The 22199-nt window shown below is 44.8% G+C and overlaps 1 protein-coding gene across 2 annotated transcripts in view; it reads right to left on the bottom strand.

Moving 5' to 3' along the window:
• Positions 1 to 21253, bottom strand: part of WWP2 (WW domain containing E3 ubiquitin protein ligase 2) — a 177397-nt gene extending 156144 nt beyond the window's left edge. Inside the window, exons 1-2 of one of the 2 annotated variants that reach the window (XM_055364249.2) lie at positions 21176 to 21251; positions 435 to 555 (exon numbers count right to left, since the gene is read on the bottom strand). In XM_055364249.2, the coding sequence (XP_055220224.1) occupies positions 435 to 515 (81 nt within the window). In that variant the 5' untranslated portion in view covers positions 516 to 555; positions 21176 to 21251. Of the gene's footprint in view, positions 1 to 434; positions 556 to 21175 lie in introns of both variants that reach the window. The other variant, NM_001279559.1, reaches the window with a different exon arrangement.
• Positions 21254 to 22199: the final 946 nt, after the last annotated feature.

Here is a 22199-nt window from a genome sequence, read left to right as displayed (position 1 = left end):
TTTTCTTTTTTTTCTTCAATATTATTATTATTACTATTTAGACACAGGGTCTGGCTGTATTGCCCAGGCTAGAGTACAGTGGCTACTCACAGGCATAATCATGGCTCACGGCAGCCTCGAACTTCTGCACTCAAAGTATCTCCCTGCCTCAGCCTCCTGAGTAGCTGGAAATACAGGATCGGACCACCAAGCCCGGTGCCTGACTTATCTTAAAGAGTTGTTCAGCTTTAAAACATGGTTATTAATTCACCATATTACTCTAAGAATGAAAGCCCTTGGCCAGGCGTAGTGGCTCACGCCTGTAATCCCAGCACTTTGGGAGGCCAACGCAGGCAGATCACTTGAGGTCAGGAGTTTGAGGCCAACCCGGCCAATGTGATGAAACCCCATCTCTACTAAAAATACAAGAATTAGCCGGGCATGGTGGCACGCACCTGTAATCCCAGGTATCCGGAGGCTGAGGCAGAAGAATCGCTTGAACCTGGGAAGCAGAGGTTGGAGTGAGCTGAGATCATGCCGCTGCACCCCAGCCTGGGGGAGAGAGTGAAACTCCATCTCAAAAAAAAAAAAAAAAGGACAAAAGCCCTTCATATGAGAATTAAATATAGCTACAGGAGAGGCACAGTGGCTCACATCTGTAATTCCAGCACACTGGGAGGCTGAGGCAAGAGGATCATGTGAGCCCAGGAATTCAAGACCAGCCTGGGCAACATAGTGAGACCTTGGCTCTATTTTATAATTTAAATTTAAATTTAAATAAATGTAGCTATGGCTAAGTGACAATGATTTTGACATTTTCCATAGCTAAAGTCAAACAATGTCACGCTCCAAGATTTTTAGCAAACTCGAACAGAATTTGTCTTATGTGATATATCCAGTTTCCAAAAAGATTTAAAGTGGCTAGTTTTTCTAGACTAGTCTGTAATAAGCATTTTACTTCCACTGGAAACCTCTGAAATGGTACTTAGCAAATGGAATACAATACCAAACTCTTCTTATCAAGAGCTCCAGAAAGACCTCCAGATTACCAAATCCCATAGCAATTCTCCATCTCCTCTTACATGACTGACCTATTGGCAGCATCTGACACAACTGATCACCCTTTTGTTCTTTAACTGCTTTTTTCCCTCAGCTCTGGGGACACCAGTCCTGCCTCATCCTCCTCCTGCCCCACTTGAGCCTTCTTGGTTGGCTCCTGCCCCCTCCTCAACCTCAAGCAATCAATGTTCTACCTCTTCTCAGTTACCTCATTCTGTCTCAGGCTTTGAATGTCATCCCTTTGTTTGTCTGTTTGTTTGTTTGTTTGAGATGGAGTCTCGCTCTGTCACCCGGGCTGGAGTGCAGTGGCGCTATCTTGGCTCACTGCAACCTCTGCCTCCCGGGTTCAAGAGATTCTCCTGCCTCGGCCTCCCTGGTAGCTGGGATTACAGGCACCCGCTAACACGCCCAGCTAATTTTTGTATTTTTAGTAAAGACAGGGTTTCACCATGTTGGCCAAGCTGGTCTCGAACTCCTGACCTCAGGTGATCCGCCTGTCTCAGCCTCCCAAAGTGCTGGGATTACAGGCATGAGCCACCTCGCCCGGCTCCGGAAATTTAATCTTAACAGTATTGAGAGGTGGGGCCTTGAAGAGGTGATTGGATCATGAGGGCAGATTGATGTTACTTCAGGGCTGGGGCCATTATCTCAAGAGCAGGTTTGTTATAAAAGCAAGTTCAGCCCCTCACGTTTCTCTCTAGCTCTCCTGCCTTTCCTTCCACTTGGGATGTGGAGTACAAAGGCCCTCGCCAGGATGTGGGCCCTCCACCTTAGACTTCCCAGACTCAAATACAAAGAATAAATCTCTTTTCTTTATAAATTACCTAGTCTCTTTATAAATTATCCCGTTTCTATTATCCAGTTATGGAAACACAAAATGAACTAAGACACCGTCTAACTCAGAGTAAAAGCCAGCGGGCGCCTATAATCCCAGCACTTCGGGAGGCTGAGGCGGGCGGATCACCTTGTGCTCAGGAGTTCAAGACCAGCCTGGGCAACATGGTCAAACTCCATCTCTCCAAAAAAAATACAAAAATTAGCTGGGTGTGATGGCACATGCCTGTGGACCCAGCTAATCAGGACCACAGAGTTGGGAGGATCCCTTGAGCCCAGGAGGTCAAGGCTGCAGTGAGCCATGATTGTGCCACCGCACTCCAGCCTGGGTGATACAGTGAGACCCTGTTTGAAAAACAAAAACAAAAAAAGAGTAAAAGCCAAAGACCTGCAAATGACCTTTGACGTCCTATGCAATACCTTCCCCCCATTTCCACACCCCTCTCTGACCTCATGGCCCACTTCCTGCTCCCCAGTATCCCCCCACCCTCATCATGCTGTGACTACTGCCACACAGGCCTCCTCACTGTTCAACTATCCCTTGAACGTGCAGACAGACTCCCATCTCAGTTCTTTTTTTTTCCTTTTTTAAAGCCAAATTTAGCATTCAGGGGTTGTATACAAACTTTAGTGACACTAATGTTAATAAGTTCTGATAACCCACTACCATAGGACCAACCTGTTTTTTTGAGACAGGGTCTAGCCCTGTCACCCAGGATGGAGTGCAGTGACATGATCATAGCTCACTACAACCTTGACTTCCTGGGTTCCAGTGATCCTTCCGCCTCAGCCTCCTGAGTAGCTGGGACTACAGGCATTTGCCACCACATCCAGCTAATTTTTTTCCTTTCTTATTTATTTATGTATTTATTTTTTGTAGAGATAGGATCTCACCATCTTGCCCAGGCCAGTCTTGAACTCCTGGCCTCAGGCAATCCTCCCAGCCCCACCTTCCAAAGTGCTGGGATTACAGGCATGAGCCATTTCACCAGGCCAAAAAGATGATGTTTTGACTCACTTAGACTAAATTTGTCTTGGCAAAGCAGTAAAAAGATCAACTCTCTTTGCTACTCATCAGATTAGAAAGAGATGAGAAGCCTGACAATTAGTGTTGGAGAGAAGTCTCACATGCCTGTGGAGGCAGCGCACATTAGATGGCAGCTGACAACCTCCGGCAGAGTTAAAGACGCGTAATTTTGGACCCACCAGGATTCTACTCCCAGGCATTTGCAGAGGGAGAAATTCTCCAACACACACAGAAGAGGCCATGTTCAAGGATGTTCATCATAGCAGTATTTGTAATAGTAAAAAATTATAAACAACTTAAATACCCATCAATGGGGGAATGGATAAATTGTGATATATTTCTAAAATGGAATGCTATATAGTACCTGAAATACATGAATTTAATCCACATTTACAAATCCCAAATGATAATGCCAAGAGGGGAAAAAAAAAAAAAAGGGCAAGTGGCAGCCTTAGTATGATGTCTTTGGTGTACACTTGAACTTACACAAAACAACTGTATACATTGTTGTTGTGGACACACAAACGTTTAAAAGTATAAAAGTACAACGGGAAGGAACCACACCAAGTTCAGAACAGAAGTTCCCTCTAGGGTAGGGGAGGAGGGAGCAGGGGAATTGGAGTGGGGAAGAGACCAAAGGAACCTCAACTGTATCTACAACATTTTATCTTTCAAAGAAAAAAGTTCTGGGGCAAATATGGCAAAATGTTCATATGCATTAAATTCAGATGGTGGTTTTTATGACTGTTTGTTATCTTCATCTCTAACCATTTTATATGTTTGATCTCTTTCATAATTGAACAATAATTTTAAGGGGAAGCAAAAGATCGTATCTTGAATAATGCAGGAAAGATTACAAATAATTATAAATTGAGCCTTGGGGCTTTTAGTTAACAGGGGTTAAAGCACTAAAAGCTGGAAATCCATTATTTACAGACTTTAAAAATAAAAGAATATTTTAGAAATCTTTACTTCTATTGGGACTCTTTCTTTCCTAAGGCAACTCAACTAATGGTAGTTTTTAAACTATCTTGTTCTCCTGAACTGTAGCAGTTTTGAGCCTTTGGTCCTGACTCTTAGAGAATGGAACTTGAAGCCCATACATGGCCTGTTCAACAGAAGAAAGACCAAACTTTTTGATCTACACTTCAGGGCCGCAAAACTAAAACAATCAGATAAATTCTAAAGAAGGCTCAGAAGGAACAAAGGCAACTGGGAAGGCAGGAGAAACAGGGTAGATAAAACATCACCATGTTTTCTTTCTCCAGTGTCTTTTAAAATTGCAGTCCACTGCTTATATAACAGTAATCCATGTTATTCTACAGAGCTTTGTCTGGAGTTCCAGATCTAATGAGCAAGATACCACGCTGACATTATATAATGTAAGCATTTGGAATTGTAAAACCTTTCCAATTGATGCATAAAGAAAAATAACCGGCCGGGGCCACGCACAGTGGCTCACGCCTGTAATCCCAGCACTTCGGGAGGCCGAGACAGGTGGATCACCTGAGGTCAGAAGTTTGAGACCAGCCTGGCCAACATGGCGAAACCCCATCTCTACTAAAAATATAACAAATTAGCCGGGTGTGGTGGCGGGCGCCTGTAATCCCAGCTACTTGGGAGGCTGAGGCAGGAGAATTTCTTGAACCTAGGAGGTGGAGGTTGCAGTGAGCCAAGATTGCACCATTGCACTCCAGCCTGGGCAACAGAGCGAGACTCCATTTCCAAAAATAAATAAATAAATAACCGGCCAGGTGTGACAGCTCACACCTGTAATCCCAGCACTTTGGGAGGCTCAGGCAGGCGGATCACTTGAGGGCAGGAGTTCGAGACCAGCCTGGCCAACATGGTGAGACCCCGTCTCTATGAAAAATACAAAAATTAGCCAGGAGTGGTGGCGCAACTATAATCCCAGCTACTCGGGAGGCTGAGGCGGGAGAATCGCTTGAACCCGGGAGGCGGACGTTGCAGTGAGCCGAGATTGCGCCACTGCACTCCAGCCTGGGCAACAGAGCGAGACTCTGTCTCAAGAAAAATAACCGTAACTATAGAAAGGAACAGATCCCATCCCCATCAAAGTACTTTCAACCTCTTAGCTTTTGCCTCCCATCTTAGACAAGGTTCCTAATGTGTATTAGGTCCAAATCCCCACTGTCCACTGCAAGAAGCTTAGGAAACCTGAGGCCCAGACTTTACACTCTGTCTCAGCAACATGAACAGATGACTCCGTACATGTACTCAAGTAATTTCTCCCCTGCTAATAGCCATGGAAAGTAATTGCATCCTAATCACTCCAAAACTCTGAGTGAGCATAAGCTTTGCTGGAAGAGGGAGAAGGGGGTCAATGTTTAAAATATAACTAAAGGTTACCAGATGAACAAAGTATTTCATTATTGAAGAAACTAATGGACTTATTGGGAGGGGGATGGGAAAGTCAAAATGTCCCCCTTTACTAAGTCTGGTAGATCTACTGAAATTTCTCAAAAAAAAAAAAAAAATATATATATATATATTTATAGTATGAGTGTGTATGTATATATGTGTGTGTGTGTGTATCTATGTGTGCGTATATATATGTGTGTGTGTGTGTATATATATATATATTTGAGACAGGGTTTCACTCTGTCACCCCAAGCTGGAGTGCAGTGGCACAATCATGGCTCACTGCAGCCTCAACCTCCTGGGCTCAAGCAATCCTCTCACCTCAGCCTTCTAAAAGGCTGGGACTACAGGCACCAGCCACCAGACTCACCTAATTTTTTAAATTTTTTGTACAGATGAAGGGGGTCCCTATGTTGTTCAGGCTGATCTGGAACTCTTGAGCGCAGGCGATCCTCCCACCTCAGCCTCCCAAAGTGATGGGATTACAAGCATGAGCCACCACACTTGGTCTCAAAAATATAAATAACATATTTATATATAATATAAATACAAACAACATATTTCCTCTGAACTTATCCTCTACATAAATCTTGACAAGCATTTTAAAAATAAAATACAAACTAATAGGGTAGAAACTATAAAAGTTGTATACCAAACTATAATAAATAAAAAGATTTTTTTAAAAGAAAATATAGGCCGAGCGCGGTGGCTCATGCCTGTAATCCCAACACTTTGGGAGGCTGAGGCGGGTGAATTGCTTGAGGTCAGGAGTTCGAGACCAGCCTCGCCAACAGGGTGAAACCCCATCTCTACTAAAAACACAAAAATTATCTGGTCGTGGTGGCAGGTGCCTGTAATCCCAGTTAATAAGGAGGCTGAGGCAGGAGAATTGCTTGAACCCAGGAGGCAGAGGTTGCAATAAGCCAAGACCGCACCACTGCACTCCAGCCTGGGTGACAGAATGAGACTCTGTTTCAAAAAAAAAGAAAATATAAAAGTATATCACACACTAAGGAAAGTATTATTTCACAAAAAGTTTTACCAAATAAATATACATGTATATATATTAATAGGTGCACATATGATATATCCATATGTATATTGTATATACACATATGTATATATATCCATATGTATATTGTATATACACATATGTGTATATATATATCTATATACTGTTTTAAAATAAATATATATACATATATATATACACACACACACATACTGTTTTAAGATATAAAATGTATGTCTTACCAAAGGTTGCAGTCAAAAAAGCTTGAGACTACTGGTCTACAACAATCCCATCTAAGGTAGGGTTTTAGATTAAACAAGCACTACAGAACCTAATAAGCAAATACTACACTAGGGACTAATTTCATTCAGAGAAATGTCATCAGTTTATTATCATTTTATTTTATTTTATTTTATTTTTTGAGATGGAATTTCGCTCTTGTTGCCCAGGCTGGAGTGCAATGGCACAATCTCGGCTCACCACAACCTCCGCCTCCCAGGTTCAAGCAATTCTCCTGCCTCAGCCTCCAGAGTAGCTGGGATTACAGGCATGCACCACCACGCCCAGCTAATGTTTTGTATTTTTAGTAGAGACAGGGTTTCTCCACATTAAGGCTGGTCTCGAACACCTGACCTCAGGTGATCCGCCCACCTTGGCCTCCCAAAGTGCTGGGATTACAGGCGTGAGCCACTGCGCCCAGCCTATTATCATTATAAGTTAAGAAACTTCCCACATCTAGGTAAAACAATCTCTAGAGCTTAGGTAAGAGGCATTCATTCATTTGACAAATATTTATTGAGCATCTATTATGTACTCTGCACTGGTTTTGGTGCTAGTGATATACTGGTGAATAAAACAGAAAAAAAAAATCCTTCTTTACAAGATTCTCCTGGTAAAGAGTCAAGAAAGATTCCCTCCTAGCTCTAGTTGTGGGAAGTAACCATAGTGAAATAGGCCCAGAGCAATGGCCTACTCTCCAGGGAAAAAGACTTTACCAGAGCCTTATCCTACTCGGTGGAAGAGAATTCCCCTGACTCCAGCCCTCTTTAGCCTTTCTGTCTCATCTAAGGGGAGAAAAACAGTTAAATACGAGTGACAGTCATAGCCTGGGACACAGGCCCACTAAAAGACTAGGATTTGACCATGAGGCTATAGAATGCTTCCCCTCCCCCATACTTTGCTGTCACACCAACAGGGCTCCAGTACAATAACAGGGAATTAGGGCTGAAAGGCATACACTGTATTTAAGAAGGAGTTTTTAGGGAAAACCAAAGATAACAGGGGAGACAGAAACAAGGACACTAGAGGAATTTGAAGCCTCAGATACCTACAGTTACAGCAATCATTAAACACAGACCAACTCTTAGCCAGATTAACATGAAACACCATACTAACAATACTAATGGCCTATTTATCTCATTTCCTATTACCTAATACATCATGTCCAGCTTTCTTTTTTAAACAAGAACTAGGGAGGGGTAAGGAAGAGGAACTGATCAGCAGGAAGAAGGTCAATGTCTAGCTCTCAATGAAAAATTACAAAACACACTAAAAGGCAAGAAGAAACAGTGTGAAAAAGAAATAAAGCAAGCATCAGAACCCAACTCAGATAGGACAGATTTTAGAATAATCAAACAGGTAATGCAAAATAACTATGATTACTAGGTTCAGGGCTCTAATGGAAACAGCAGACAACACACGAGAATAGATGGGCAATGTAAGGAGAGATATAGCAACTATAAGAGTCAACAGAAAATGCTAGAAATCATAAACACTGTAATAGAAGTGAAGAATGCCTTGATGGGCTCATCAGTAGACAGGACATGGCTGATGGGGTTTAAGATACCTTACCCCAAAACATGACACCTTGGCATTTAAGAAAACAGGAAAAGCAGGAAGTCACTCTCAGCTTCCTCTCACCCTTCTCCCATAAAGCAGGTCATAAAGCCTATGAAAGATTTTCTGACCTTCCCCTGAAACGGGTCATATGACCCTCCTTTGAGAGATGCCCTCCTTATACCCCAAGGAAAGAAATATCCTTCTCTGAAAACAAAAGGACACAGAGAAGAATCTGAACAAACAGGACTTGTTAAATTTCCCCCAGTGTATTACCAGTCAGTCATACCCCTTTTGTCCAATCGTATTTCTCCACGATTGTCCACTCTTCATCAAACCTAAACATAAATACACATTATCTGTTTCTCCAGGTCTTAGTCATGTAAATTTATATGATATAAATTTGCATGCTTTTCACTTTTTCTTTTCTTTTCTTTTTTTTTTTTTTTTGAGACAGTCTTGCTCTGTCACCCAGGCTGGAGTGCTGTGGCGTGATCTCAGCTCACTGCACCTCCACCTCCCAGATTCAAGTGATTCTCATGCCTCAGCCTCCTGAGTAGCTAGGGTTACAGGTACATGCCACCATGCCTGGCTAATTTTGGTATTTTTAGTAGAGATAGGATTTTACCAAGTTGTCCAGACTGGTCTTGAACTCCTAGGCTCAAGCGATCCTCCTGCCTTGGCCTCCCAAAGTGATGGGATTATAAACGTAAGCCACAGCACCTGGCCAAAATAGAAATTAAAAAGGCACGAACAGGAAGGTCTCACTGAGAAGGTGACATTTGAGCAGAGATCTGAAGAAGCTGAAGGAAGAAACTGAGAGTATCTGCAAAACATTCAGACAGATAAAAGGGTATGATGGCCAGCAGTGGTGGCTCATGCATGTAATCCCAGCACCTTACGAGGCCAAGTCAGGTGGATCACTTGAGTCCAGGAGTTCGAGACCAGCCTGAACAATAGGGCAAAACCTCGTCTCAACAAAAACCACAAAAATTAGCCATGGTGGCACATGCCTGTAGTCACAGTTACTCGGGAGGCTGAGGTGAGGTGGGAGGATCGCTTGAGCCTGGGAGGTCTAGGCTGCAGTGAGCTATGATCACGCCACTGCACTCCAGCATAGGTGACAGAGCAAGACCCTGTCTCAAAAAAAAAATGCTGTTGAGGTGACAGCATGTCTGGGGAATACAAGGAAGGAAAGGGGCCAATGTTGGGGGGAAACGTAAGATGGGAAGAATAACAATAAGATAACAGATGTAATTGAATGTGTAGAGTTAGGTTAAATTATCCTTAATGAAGGATCAAATGCCTTGGAGCAGTGGTTCTCCATCCTTTCTAGACATCTGAATTATCTGGGGAGCATTAAAAAAAAAAACAACACTGACCACCAAAACCTACCCTCAGAGATTCCCATTTAATTGGTCTGGGGTGGGCCAGGGACAGCTGTGTTATTTAAAAATTCCCCAAGTGATCCTAATATGAAGCTGGGTTGAGGACCACTGGTTTAGTGTTAACGAATTTGTTGAAACCTCAACTAATGTGACTGCACTAAAAGGAGTGCTTTAGACCTCAGCTAATTTGGCTGAACTAAAAAAATGCAAAAAATTTGCATAGAAAATTATGCAAATGAAAAACTGGGGCAGCTGGGCGTAGTGGCTCATGCCTGTAATCCAAGCACTTTGGGAGGCTGATGTGGGCAGACTGCTTGAGCCCAGGAATTCGAGACCAGTCTAGGCAACATGGAGAAACCCCATTTCTACAAAAAATACAAAAAATTAGTCAGACACGGTGGTGCATGCCTGTAGTCCCAGCTACTCAGGAGGCTGAGGTGGGAAATCACCAGAACCCGGGAGGTCAAGGCTGCAGTGAGCTGTAATCACTCCACTGCACTCCAGCCTGAGCAACAGAGGAAGACCCTGTTTCAAAAGAAAAAAAAGAAAAGGTGGCTGGGCGTGGTGGCTCATGCCTGTAATTCTAGCACTTTGGGAGGCCGAGGTGGGTGGACCACATGAGGTCAAGAGTTCGAGATCAGCCCGGCCAACATAGTGAAACCCAATCTCTACTAAAAATAAAAAAATTATCTGGGCGTGGTAGTGAGTGCCTGTAATCTCAGCTACTTGGGAGGCTGAGGCAGGAGAATCACTTGAACCTGGGAGGCGAAGGTTGCAGTGAGCCAAGATTGTGCCATTGCACTCCAGCCTGAGCGACAGCGTGAGAGTCATCTCAAAAAAAAAAAAAAAAAAAAAAAAGGAGCAACGTGTATCAGTAGGAACAGAATACAATGAAGGAGCTCCCCGTCAGGACTGTTGCTAAGGAAACAAAGTAGTAGCGACACTAGCATCTTCCTAGAGGCCAGTTCTTCCCTTAGCCTTCCAGGAGCTCTCAATACACACAGCAGACTACACACACATTTATCTCTGTTCCCTTCTCAAACTCCATCAAAATGACAGGAAAGCAATACAAAAAGGTGAAAACCCACAGAAAGGGAAAAAAGCACAACGGAAATAGCAGCAAAATTTTGGAAAATGGTTCCAGTGTGTCGAAACTGAAACTTAGCTGCCCACAAGAGAGGTCAACAGAAGGCAAGCGGACCGGCAATGAAGAATTCCAGAAAGGGTCAATCACTGGTGGTGAGGCAGGAGGGAGGACTCGACTCAGGACCAGACTGAAGACTGGCTGAAACAGGGAAGAGGCACCAAAAGCACCTCCCCACAAGACACACCCACCAGTGCCCTGACAGTGTGCCAATGCCATGGTAATGCCCCAGAAGTTACCACTTTTCTAGAAATGTCTAATAGCCCACTCCTTAACTTGCATATAATTAAAACTGGGTATAAATATGACAGCAAAACTGTCCCTGAGCTGCTACTAAGGACACACTGCCTATAGCGTAGCCCTGCTCTGCAGGAGCAGTCACAGAGCTGTAACTCTGCTGCCTCAATAAAGCTGTTTTCTTCTAATACCAGCTTGCCCTTGAATTCTTTCCAGGGCAAAGCCAAGAACCTACCCAGACTAACCCCCAGTTTTGGGGCTCACGTGCCCTGCATCAGTAGTACCAGGTACCTCCGAAAGTAAGGGCAGAAGTGGGGCTAAAAACAGGAGGACTGGCAAAAGCCTATCTTGGGAACGATTAGAGTCCCAGAGTCCCCTCCCCACCCAGTTCAACCAAGCAGTTGCCCCTTCCTAATCCCCAAGCAGACTTTTAGTCCAGCACTTTGGGAGGCCGAGGCAGGCGGATCACCCAAGTTCGGGAGTTCGAGACCAGCCTGACCAACATGATGAAACCCTGTCTTTACTAAAAATACAAAATTAGCCAGGTGTAGTGGTGCATGCCTGTAATCCCAGCTACTTGGGATAGGCCGAGGCAGGAGAATAGCTTGAACCTGGGAGACAGGTCGTGGTGAGCTAAGATCACACCATTACACTCCAGCCTGGGCAACAAGAGCAAGACTCTGTCTCAAAAAAAAAAAAAAAAAAAAAAAAGACTAAAAAGACTTTTAGTTTCTCAACAGGTGAAACCAAACTCAAGACTTCAGGCATAGTTGACAATAGGGATAAGGCACCATATTGACCCAGCGAGACAGTGCAAGTCTACATTATAAACTGAAAAGGTTAATTTCCCCCACCCAACTCACCTTCCCGCACTTGGGTCCTAGCATACAGGGGTACTTCACACCTAAATGTCAACAACCATTGCAGAAGTCCTTGGCCAAAAAGCCAGATATAAAAACAAACAGAGAGAAAAAGAGAATTGTTTTTCAGCAATTGACAAGCTGACCCTAAAGTAAGGAAATGCAAGGAACCCAGAATCGCCAAAACAATCTTGAAAAAGAACAAAGTTGGATGACTAACACTTTCCAATTTTAAAACTTACTACAAAGCTACAGTCCTTCAGGCTGTGTGGCTCATGCCTGTAATCCCAGCACTTTAGGAGGCCCAGGCGGGTGGATCACTTGAGGTCAGGATTTCAAGACCAGCCTGGCCAACATGGGGAAACCCCGTCTCTACTAAAAATACAAAACTTAGCCGGGCATGGTGGCAGGCACCTGTAATCCCAGCTACTCAGGAGCTGAGGCAAGAGAATCGCTTGAACCCGGGAGGTGGAGGTTGCAGTGAGCCGAGATAGCACACTGCACTCCAGCCTGGGAGACACAGCGAGATTTCATCTCAAAAAGAAAAATAATAATTATTAAAGAACTTTTGACAGGAGAAAACAACCACACATCAGATTAAGCTACTGGCAGCTCCTGCAATACCTGAAGCACCTGATCACTTTTATCACCCTACCTCAGCAACAACCTTTCAGACCTGTCAGTCTTCTGGAAGCTAATAAGCTGAACCACTCATTTGCCTTTGAGTGATCCAGAGCAAGTTACTTACTGAGAGGATGGAGAGGAAAAAGCAAACTCAGTTTCTTCCTGCTATACTCTCACAACACAGAATACTACCTTTTTTTTTTTTTTTTTTTAATAGAGACAGGATTTCACTATGCTGCCCGGGTTGATCTCAAACTCCTGGGCTCAAGCGATCCTCCTACCTCTGCCTCCCAAAGTGCTGGGATTACAGGTGTGAGCCACCACGCCCAGCCCCACAGAATACTTCTGACACCAGATGTGTGGGAGCCCCATATACCAAGTAAGCAATCAATTCTGCAGCTGGCAGACACCAGCTGGGTGTCCTCTAATTCAGTTCCCACACCATCCACCTGGAAGTAGCATCAGATCCCACAGGTTTAGTGCCCCAAGACTGCCCCTGACTTGCGACATCAATTGCAAGCTCCAGGTTGTTTTACCCGTGCTTCTGACCAACCGGCTATAAATCGAGGTTCTTAGGATTGATAAATTTGCTAGAGCAACTCACAGGACTCAAGGAAACACTTTATTTGCATTTACTGATTTATTATAAAGGATATTATGAAGGATACAAATGAAGAGACGTAGGGCGAGGCATGTGAGAAGGGGCACAGAGCCTCCAAGCCCTCTCTGAGGGTGCCATCCTCCAAGAACCTCCACGTGTGCAGCCATCCAGAAGCTCCCCAAACCCAGTCCTTCAGGGTTTTTATGGAAGCTTCATTACGCAGGCATGATCAATTAAGTCACTGCCACTGCAGATCAAGTCAACTTTCAGTCCCTCTCCCTGTCCCAGAGGCTGGGTGTGGGACTAAAAGTGCCAACCCTCTAACTACAAGGCTGGTTTCCCTGGCCACTGGCCCCCAAATCCTGAGACTATCCAGGAGTCCCCAACCAAAGGTCAATTATTAGCACACAAAAAGACACTGACCAGGTGTGGTGGCTCACACCTGTAATCTCAGCACTTTGGGAGGCCAAGGCAGACAGATCACCTGAGCTCAGGAGTTCGAGACCAGCCTGGCCAACATGGCGAAATCCCATCTCTACTAAAAATACAAAAATTAGTTGGGTATGACGGCATGTGCCTGTAGCCCCAGCTACTTGGGAGGCTGAGGCACGGGAATCGCTTAGAGGCTGCAGCGAGCCGAGATTATGCCACTGCACTCTAGCCTGGGCGACACAGCGAGATTCTATCTCAAAAAAAAAAAAAAAAAAAAAAAAAGACACTGATCACTTGGGAGATTTCAATGATTTTAGGAGTTATAGGCCAGGAAATGGGAGGAAGACTAAATATATATTTCACAAAATCACACCTACCCTCTCTAAATCTCAGTTTTCTCATCTGTGAAATGAACCCAATAATAGTACTTACTTTATAAGATTACTGTACTGACTACATGAATTCAGGTAAAGCAGAGGACACACAGTAAGAGCTCTTCAAATATCAACTACAAACGAAACCACTTCTCGATACTGAAATTCTTAGCTCTGGCATTACAAGCACCTCAATTCCTAAAATTCTTGACCCAGCTTTGAGTCAAGAAACCAGTGAACACTGATCTTGAGATGAAAAGACCTGTGTAGAAGGAGCCAGGGAAAAGCAGAAATTACTCACCAGTATCCAGTATCAATATTTTATTTCTTGTTTTAAAAAATTTTTTTCAATATAATCCATGGGTTCACAAAGATTTTATTTCTAATTAACCAGCTGTAGAAACAGGCAGAGCTTATTTCTAACTAGAGATAAACCTTGCACCCACTTCTTTTTTTTTTTTTTTTTTTTTTTTTGAGATGGAGTCTTGCTCTGTCACCCAGGCTGGAGTGAGTGGTGCAATCTCGGCTCACTGCAAACCTCCACCTCCCGGGTTCAACCAATTCTCTTGCCTCAGCCTTCCGAGTAGCGGGGATTACAGGTGCCTGCCACCACGCCCGACTAGTTTTTTGTATTTTTAGTAGAGATGGGTTTCATCATGTTAGCCAGGATGGTCTCGATCTCCTGACCTCATGATCCACCCGCCTCGGCCTCCCAAAGTGCTGGGATTACAGGCATGAGCCACTGCGCCCAGCCTGCACTCATTTCTTGAAAGATATGCAAGGAAAAGCTCTGTCCAAAAGATTCTCCTGTTCTTCACAGGCTCATGCTACTCCAACACTAATGCTTCTTTCTTGGCCTCCTTCCTCTGTCCAGCATTGAGTTACTACCTTCCATTCTCCAAAGGTCCATATTGAAAAACAATCAAACAGAATCAACTTTGCCAAATGACATCCTTACAAAGACTAAGCACGGAAAAAGAGAAAACGGGAGGGAGCAGGGAGGTACACTATTGGAAGCCCCGTGGAATTACAGGCTAAGAATAAAAGAGGCTGACTGGAAAGCAGATCTGAAGACAAAACAAGAAGCAAAAGGCATGGGTGACTTGAGGAAGAGGACGGGCCCTAGGTCAGGACTGCCATGTCTTGGTACTTGTTATTTTTTATTTATTTAATTATTTTTGAGAAGGTGTTTCGCTCTTGTTGCCCAGGCTGGAGGGCAGTGATGCAATCTCGGCTCACTGCAACCTCCGCCTCCTGGGTTCAAGCGATTCTCCTGCCTCAGGCTCCCAAGTAGCTGGGATTACAGGTGTCTGCCACCATGCCTAGCTAATTTTTTGTATTTTTAGTAGAGACGGGGTTTCTCCATGTTGGCCAGGCTGGTCTTAAACTCCTGACTTCAGGTGATCTACCCACCTCGGCCTCCTAAAGTGCTGGGATTATAGGTGTGAGCCACCATGCCTGGCTGGTATTTTCCTAATAGTTATTATTAGTAGTAATGATTTAAATCACTGAATATTTGCTATAAACTGTGGTGGGGTGAAAAACAGGGAACTGCAATCTTCTAAAAAGATTTTGGTTAGAATCTAACCTGTCCCATCATCCAGAGGAAACATCTTCCCTTTTGTTCCCATCTTTCAGAAATTCCAGAGCCCTAGCCAGTTGTGGTGGCTCACACCTGTAATCTCAAACACTTTGGGAGGCTGAGGCAGGAGGATCACTTGAGCCCAGGAGTTCAAGACCAGTCTGAGTAACATAGTGGGACCCCATCTCTACAAAAAAGTTAAAAATTAGCTAGGCATGGTGGCACATGCCTATAGTCTCAGCTACTTGGAAGGCTAAGATGGGAGGATCACTTGAGCTCAAAAGGTTGAGGCTGCAGTGAGCCATGATCATGCCACTGTACTTCAGCCTGGGTGACAGAATGAGACCTTGTCTCAAAAGCAAAACAAATAAAGAAGAAAGAAAAGAAATTTCAGAGTCCATAATGTGGAGTCCTAATAAGATAAGTAAGCAACAACGAGGAAGGGGCCTCAGGTAGGGGAAAACCATGGACAGTCGTTCTGAGAAATGATTAATCACAAACAGCCCTCAGACGCATCAATCCCCACATAGCCCCCTCCAGCACAACCCTGTAAAACTTCCCTCCATCTCCTGCCTCTTTGCAGACAGCCCCTTCTCTGCTGTGCTGCCCATTGCTTTCTTGCAACATGTTTTCACTTTAATAAATCTGCCTTTCTTTACCTGGTAAATTCCCTTTCTGCCTGTGACACATAATAGTCCTAAGGGACTCAAAGTCGCTCAAAAGCAACTCACTGGTTTGACTCCAAAGGGAGTTTATGTTTATATAGCCACTCCACCCATCTCACTAATGATAAGTGGTAGAAGGACCAGATGTGGACTCTGAAGACCAAGATTCAAATGGCCATCTCTTTCATTTCTTAGCTATCTGACCTCGTGAGGGTCACTTCACCTCAACAAGGTTAAATGTATAAAATGGTGGGATGCCTGACAAACAACATGCATTCAATACATGTTTGAAAAAACCAATACATATTTCAAACATAAAAAGCCCATTATCCATCCATCCTGGAGGCCTAAACTGGATGCCAACCCAGGAAGCCAGACTAATTCCAGAAATTGGCACTCAAATTGATTTCAGGGTGCTATAAAGATGCACAGTTGGAAGAGTAGCCTCATTAAGAAAAAAGAAACCCATTAGCTTGTGGTTTTCAAAAAGATTAAAAAAACAAAACAAAACCCCTATTCCAGTACTTTGGGAGGCCGAGGCAGGCAGATCACTTGAGGTCAGGATTTTGAGGCTAGCCTGACCAACCTGGTGAAACCCCATCTCTACTAAAAATACAAAAATTAGTTGGACATAGTGGCAGATGCCTGTAATCCCAGCTACTCAGGAGGCTGAGGCAGGAGAGTCACTTGAACCTGGGAGGTGAAGGTTGCAGTGAGCCAAGATCGTACCAGTGCACTCCAGCCTGGGCAACAGAACAAGACTCCAAAAATAATAAAATAAAATATAGGATCCCTAGAAAAGCCTCTCTCTGAAGGTGATGGTTGAGTAAAGATCTGAGGAAGTGAAGGGGCCATGTGGCTGAATAGGGGCTTAAGGGTCCAGGCAGAGTTCAAAAGCCCCACATAAGGAGTACCACTGGCAGGTTTTGGGACCAGTCAGGAGGCCAGTGTGGCTGGAGGGGATTGAGTAAGCAGGAGTGGAGAGAGGAGGTCAGGGTGGTGGTGGGTGTGGGAGGAGAGATCAGGTCATGGAAGGCTTGCAGGCCATTGTAGGGTATTGGTTTTCACTCCAGTTAAGCTGGGACAATTGGAGGGTTTGAGTTGGGCAGTGGAGTGGACAGGATCCACCCTGCCTTTTAACAGACTTGCCCTGGGTCCTGTGTGGAGAAAGTGAAGGCCAGCCAGGGTGGAAGAGGGAGACAAGTTAGGAGGCTGTTGCCATCATCCAGGGGAAAGATGCATCCAGGGTGTACTCTGAAGTACAGCCAGTAGGCTTTGTGGACGAGCTGAGTTGGATGTGGGGTGTGAGAGAAAGAGACGAGTCAAGGGTGACTCCAAGGTCTTTGGCTTGAACAACTGGAGGAATGGAGTTGTCATTAACTGAGATGGGGAAGGCTGTCTGAGGGGCAGGTGTAGGGCTCAATTTTGTTGATGTTGATTATAAAATGCCTGATAGGAATCCAAGTGAAGATATTGTGGGCAATTAGATCTAGAAGTCTGGAGACAGGCCTAGGCTAGACACACATATGGAAGCTGTTAGCATGTGGATAGTATTTAGAGTTAAGAGACTGAGCCAGGTGCAATGGTTCATGCCTGTAATCTCAGCACTTTCGGAGGCTGAGGCAGGAGGATGTCTTGAGGCCAAGTGTTCAAGACCAGCCTGGGCAAAAGTGAGAACCCCCCCCCGCCCCCAACTCCCCATCTCTCCAAAAGCAAGACAGAGTCTCGCTTCGTCACCTAGGCTGGAGTGCAGTGGCACGATCTTGGTTCACTGCAACCTCCATCTCCCGAGCTCAAGCAATTCTCGTGCCTCAGCCTCCCGAGTAGCTGGAATTAGACACATGTGCCAACAAGCCCAGCTAATTTTTGTATTTTGGATAGAGATGGGGTTTCACCATGTTGGTCAGGCTGGTCTTGAAATCCTGACCTCAAGTGATCCGCCCGTCTCAGCCTCCAAAAGTTCTGGAATTACAGGCGTGAGCCACCGCACCTGGCCAGGATCCTATTTAAACTGCAACCTACATCCCTCTTCCCTGCTTTATTACAACATAATACATATTATACTTAGTTATCAATGTGCCCTTCTCTAATAAAATTGAAGATCCACAAGGGTGGGGATCCTTACCTTTCTTGTACTGCTATATTCCCGGCATTCAGAACAGGTTTGTCCAATAGAAATAAGATGGGAGCCACAAGTGCAAGCCACATTTATAATTTTTTATTTTTCTAGGAAATACATTTTAAAAAGAAAAAAGTGCTGGGTTTCAAGTCAAGGTTAAGTGGGAAAAAAAAAAGACAAAAAGGTGAAACTTTTTTTCTTTTTCTTTTTTTTGAGACAGGGTCTCACTCTGTCACCTAGGCTAGAGTGCAATGAGTGGCACGATCACAACTCACTGCAGCCTCCACCTCCCCAGGCTTAGGCGATCTTCCCACCTCAGCCTCCTGAGTAGCCAGGCGGGCGCCACTGCACCTGGCTAATTTTTGTATTTTTTGTAGAGACAGGGTTTCACCGTGTTGCCCAGGCTGGTCCCAAATTCCTGGGCTCAAGCAATCTATCCACCTTGACCTCCCAAAGTGCTGGAATTATAGGCATGAGCCACCATGTCCGACCAACTATTTATAATTACGTTGTATTTAACCCAATAAATCCAAAATGTTATCATACATGTTTATACATTATATGATCGTTTACTATAACATAGAAAGTATCAATGAGACATTTACTTTTCTTCATGCTAAGTCTTCAAAATCCAGAATGTATTTTATGCTCACAGCATAGCTCCAGTGCTCAGCAGCCCCATGTGGCTAGTGTACACCATACTGGACTCTACAACAATGCCTGGCAAAGACAGAGTGGGTACTTATAAATATTCACTGAATGAAAGAATGTTTTCCCAGGAAGAGGAAGCTATGGTAGAGTACAGCGTTTTCTAAACTTCATTTACTCACATTCTACATTCACAACTTTTTCTGTGTGATCTTTTTCCTTAAAATGTTACACTTTTTATTCCTGAAAAATTATGTAAAAATAAAACTTTCAGTTGGGCATGGTGACTTACACCTGTAATTGCAACACTTTGAGAGGCCGAGGTGGGAGGATCACTTGAGCCCTGGAGTTTGAAAACAGCCCGGGCAACACAGCAAAACCCCTGTCTCTACAAAAATTAGCCAGGCGAGGTGGCACCCACCTGTAGTCCCAGCTGTTTGGGAGGCAGACATGGGAGGATCACCCGAGCCCAGGCAGGTCAAGGTTACAGTGAGCCGTGACTGTGCCACTGCACTCCAGGCTGGGCAACAGAGTAAGATCCTGTCTCAAAATAAAATAAAAATAAAATTTTCTATTGTGTCAATAAATGAAAAAGAATGGATCTAAGGATTAAGGGCCTGGGCTTGAGTCCCTACTCATTTACTAGCTCTGAAATCTAAAGTAAGGACTTCATTAAGCCTCAGTCTCTTCATGTGATATAGGGACAATACTGACCATCCCAATTTCAAAGGGAAGGTTAAGTGAGATGTTGGTATACGCTCTTTGTAAATGGGAAAGTAATCACGAAGTGAAAGAGACTGAGAAGCCAATCCAAGCCTTTCTCTCGAGCCTGTTTTCATATGGACCAATGACACAGATAATCACAAGCTTCTCTGACAAGAAAAAGAGTAGCAGACTTGGGTTCAAATCCTTTGTCACCGCTTACGCCGGTGTGACTTTTAGAAATGCATTTATTCACCAAATATTTATCAAGTGCCCACAACATGCCAGGCACTAGGCTAGTAGCCAAATAAAATATAAAACCTGCCCTTGAAGGATTTGCAATCTAGCAGGAAGAGGCCAGCAAACAAGAAAGAGCAATAAATTGTTTTAAAAAATCAAGTCGTCTCTCATAAGTCTGTTTGTTCCCTGTGAAATGAGAATACATCTTCCCAACCTCACTCATAGGCGCTGCTGCAAAAACTAATTTTTAAATGTTTGTCAAATAACTCCAAAAACTTGAACTCATAATACATTAGGAAAGTACTTTTTCCTACTTGTAACCCAAAACGATGCTGGCTGCTGTGAATGTCCAGTTTGAACATTCGTTCCAGTTACACCGCACTCACGAAACTCCTTTTGCTTCTGCAAATTTTAGTAAACATGAGAAACAGGAGGATGAACAGGCTTTAACACAAGTATTCAATCTCAAAATCATGATCCAGGTCACAGTTCTAAGGAACATAACACAGACCTCTCAGGCACCCTACCTAGTTACAGTTCGTCAAGATAAGCAGTCACAAGATAAGCTAAGGGAAACTGAATAATTTAAACGGAAGAAAGAGAAAAGTCATAAAGCAGTCTAGGTAGACACTTCTCTGTCCAAGATTTCAGCAGTCACTATGTTGCTGAGGTAACGCTGGGCTAGGTCAACAGTGTAAGCTAAAAGCCATTTTACAGGCAAAGTGCCCACACTTATTTTTTTAATTTATTTTCTTTTTTTGTTTTTTAAAGCCTCGATGATGGCCCGTTCAGGGAAAATCTCAAAGAAAAATGAGCTGAAGGGCTAGGCTCCCAATAAGTGGAAACCCTATCCACGCAGGACTAAGTGGGCGCCAGGGAAGCAAGACGATCAAGATTCTGTGATCCCTCCTGAAGTTTAAAAACTGAATGGGACCGTCATCAAAGTCTCGGGTAACAATCATTTCCAAACAGGAAGGAAGGGAGAGACTCTCAGAGGGGGTCCAGGCAGCATCTTCTTCCCTCTGGCTCCACGCCATAAACCCATTTTCAGGCACCGCCTTCCAGCTCAGTTCCAAGTCGCCCCTTCCCCTGGTCCCGATCCCTCCACAAAGATCGCTCCTCTCCATGCCTGGGAACCTAAGCTCCTCTCCCCTTCCGGGAGGACTCGCTCCAGCTGCACCCTTGGCGGCCGGGGCACCCATTTCGGAGCAACCCCCCGCGGGCCGCGGCGCTCCCACCCCTCTCGGGCGGGAGCCGGGACACCCCTCCTCGGAGGCCGGAACCGCCGCGCCAGGCCCCTCCCACAGGAAGCCGCCGCCCCCCGGCGCCCGGGCCGCGCCGCCCCCGGCCCACCCTGCGCCGCCCGCCGCCCCCGGCCCGCCCCGTGCAGGCAGCCAGCCCGCCGCGCCCCCCGCGCCAGCGCTCGCTACCTGCCGTGGCCACAGAAGCGGCGCCGAACTCCTCTCCTACTTCCGCCTTCCACCGCCCGCACTCGGGCCGGGTCACGTGACCGCGCGCGGTCACCTGACCCGGAAGAGGCTGGCCAGGCTCGCAGGTGCGGGCCACCTAGGCCTGGCCTGGGCACCTCTGGCCTCGATGAGGCCTTTTTATCGTCTCTGTAGTTGAAAGTGGAAGGGTTTCTGCTCACCGGATGGTCCCAGGCAATCAAATAAATTGAGGGCTCACTGAATGCCATCTACTCTGCCCATCAACTTTATGGAGGCAGGGACAGGTACTAGCCCCATTTTACAGGTGAAACGAGACCTTCAGACTGTTAAGTCAGCAAATACTTAATTGAGCTCCTTTAGTAGGGTTGCCAGATAAAGTACAGGGCACCCACTTAAATTTGAATTTCAGATAAACAACAGTGTAATATGTATGTCCCAAATACAGAATGGGACATATTTATACTAAAAAAGTATTTTTTGATTATCTGAAGATCAAATTGAATTGAGTATCTGTATTTCTATTTCCTGGCAACCTTATGCCTATTATGTGCCAGGCACTGTTCTAAGATCCAGGACCACAAACATCTCAGCCTTTGTGGGGCATCTGTCCTTGTGACATGAAGCAAAAGTACAAAAGCTTAAAAACTCCTGCTTGGCTCCATAAAAAGCCCCTCCACACTAATCCAATCGCATTCCCTTAATCTACAACTACAGGGCACAGAGAACTTAATGAATTATAATCCAGGTAGGTAGGTAGGTAGGTGGATAGATAGATGATAATTTTTTTTTTTTTTTTTTTTTTTTGAGATGGAGCCTCGCTCTGTCGCCCAGGCTGGAGTGCAGTGGTGCAGTCTCAGCTGACTGCAACCTCCGTCTCCCCGGTTCATGCGATTCTCCTGCCTCAGCCTCCCGAGTAGCTGGGATTACAGGTGTGCACCACCACGCCTGGCTAATTTTTGCGTTTTTAGTAGAGACAGGGTTTCTCCATGTTGACCAGTCTGGTCTC

This window comes from Gorilla gorilla, chromosome 18 (genome assembly GCF_029281585.2).
Source record: "Gorilla gorilla gorilla isolate KB3781 chromosome 18, NHGRI_mGorGor1-v2.1_pri, whole genome shotgun sequence".
Lineage (NCBI taxonomy): Eukaryota > Metazoa > Chordata > Mammalia > Primates > Hominidae > Gorilla > Gorilla gorilla.
The sequence above is the reverse complement of the archived record's forward strand: the minus strand, read 5'-3'. Positions and strand labels throughout refer to the sequence as shown.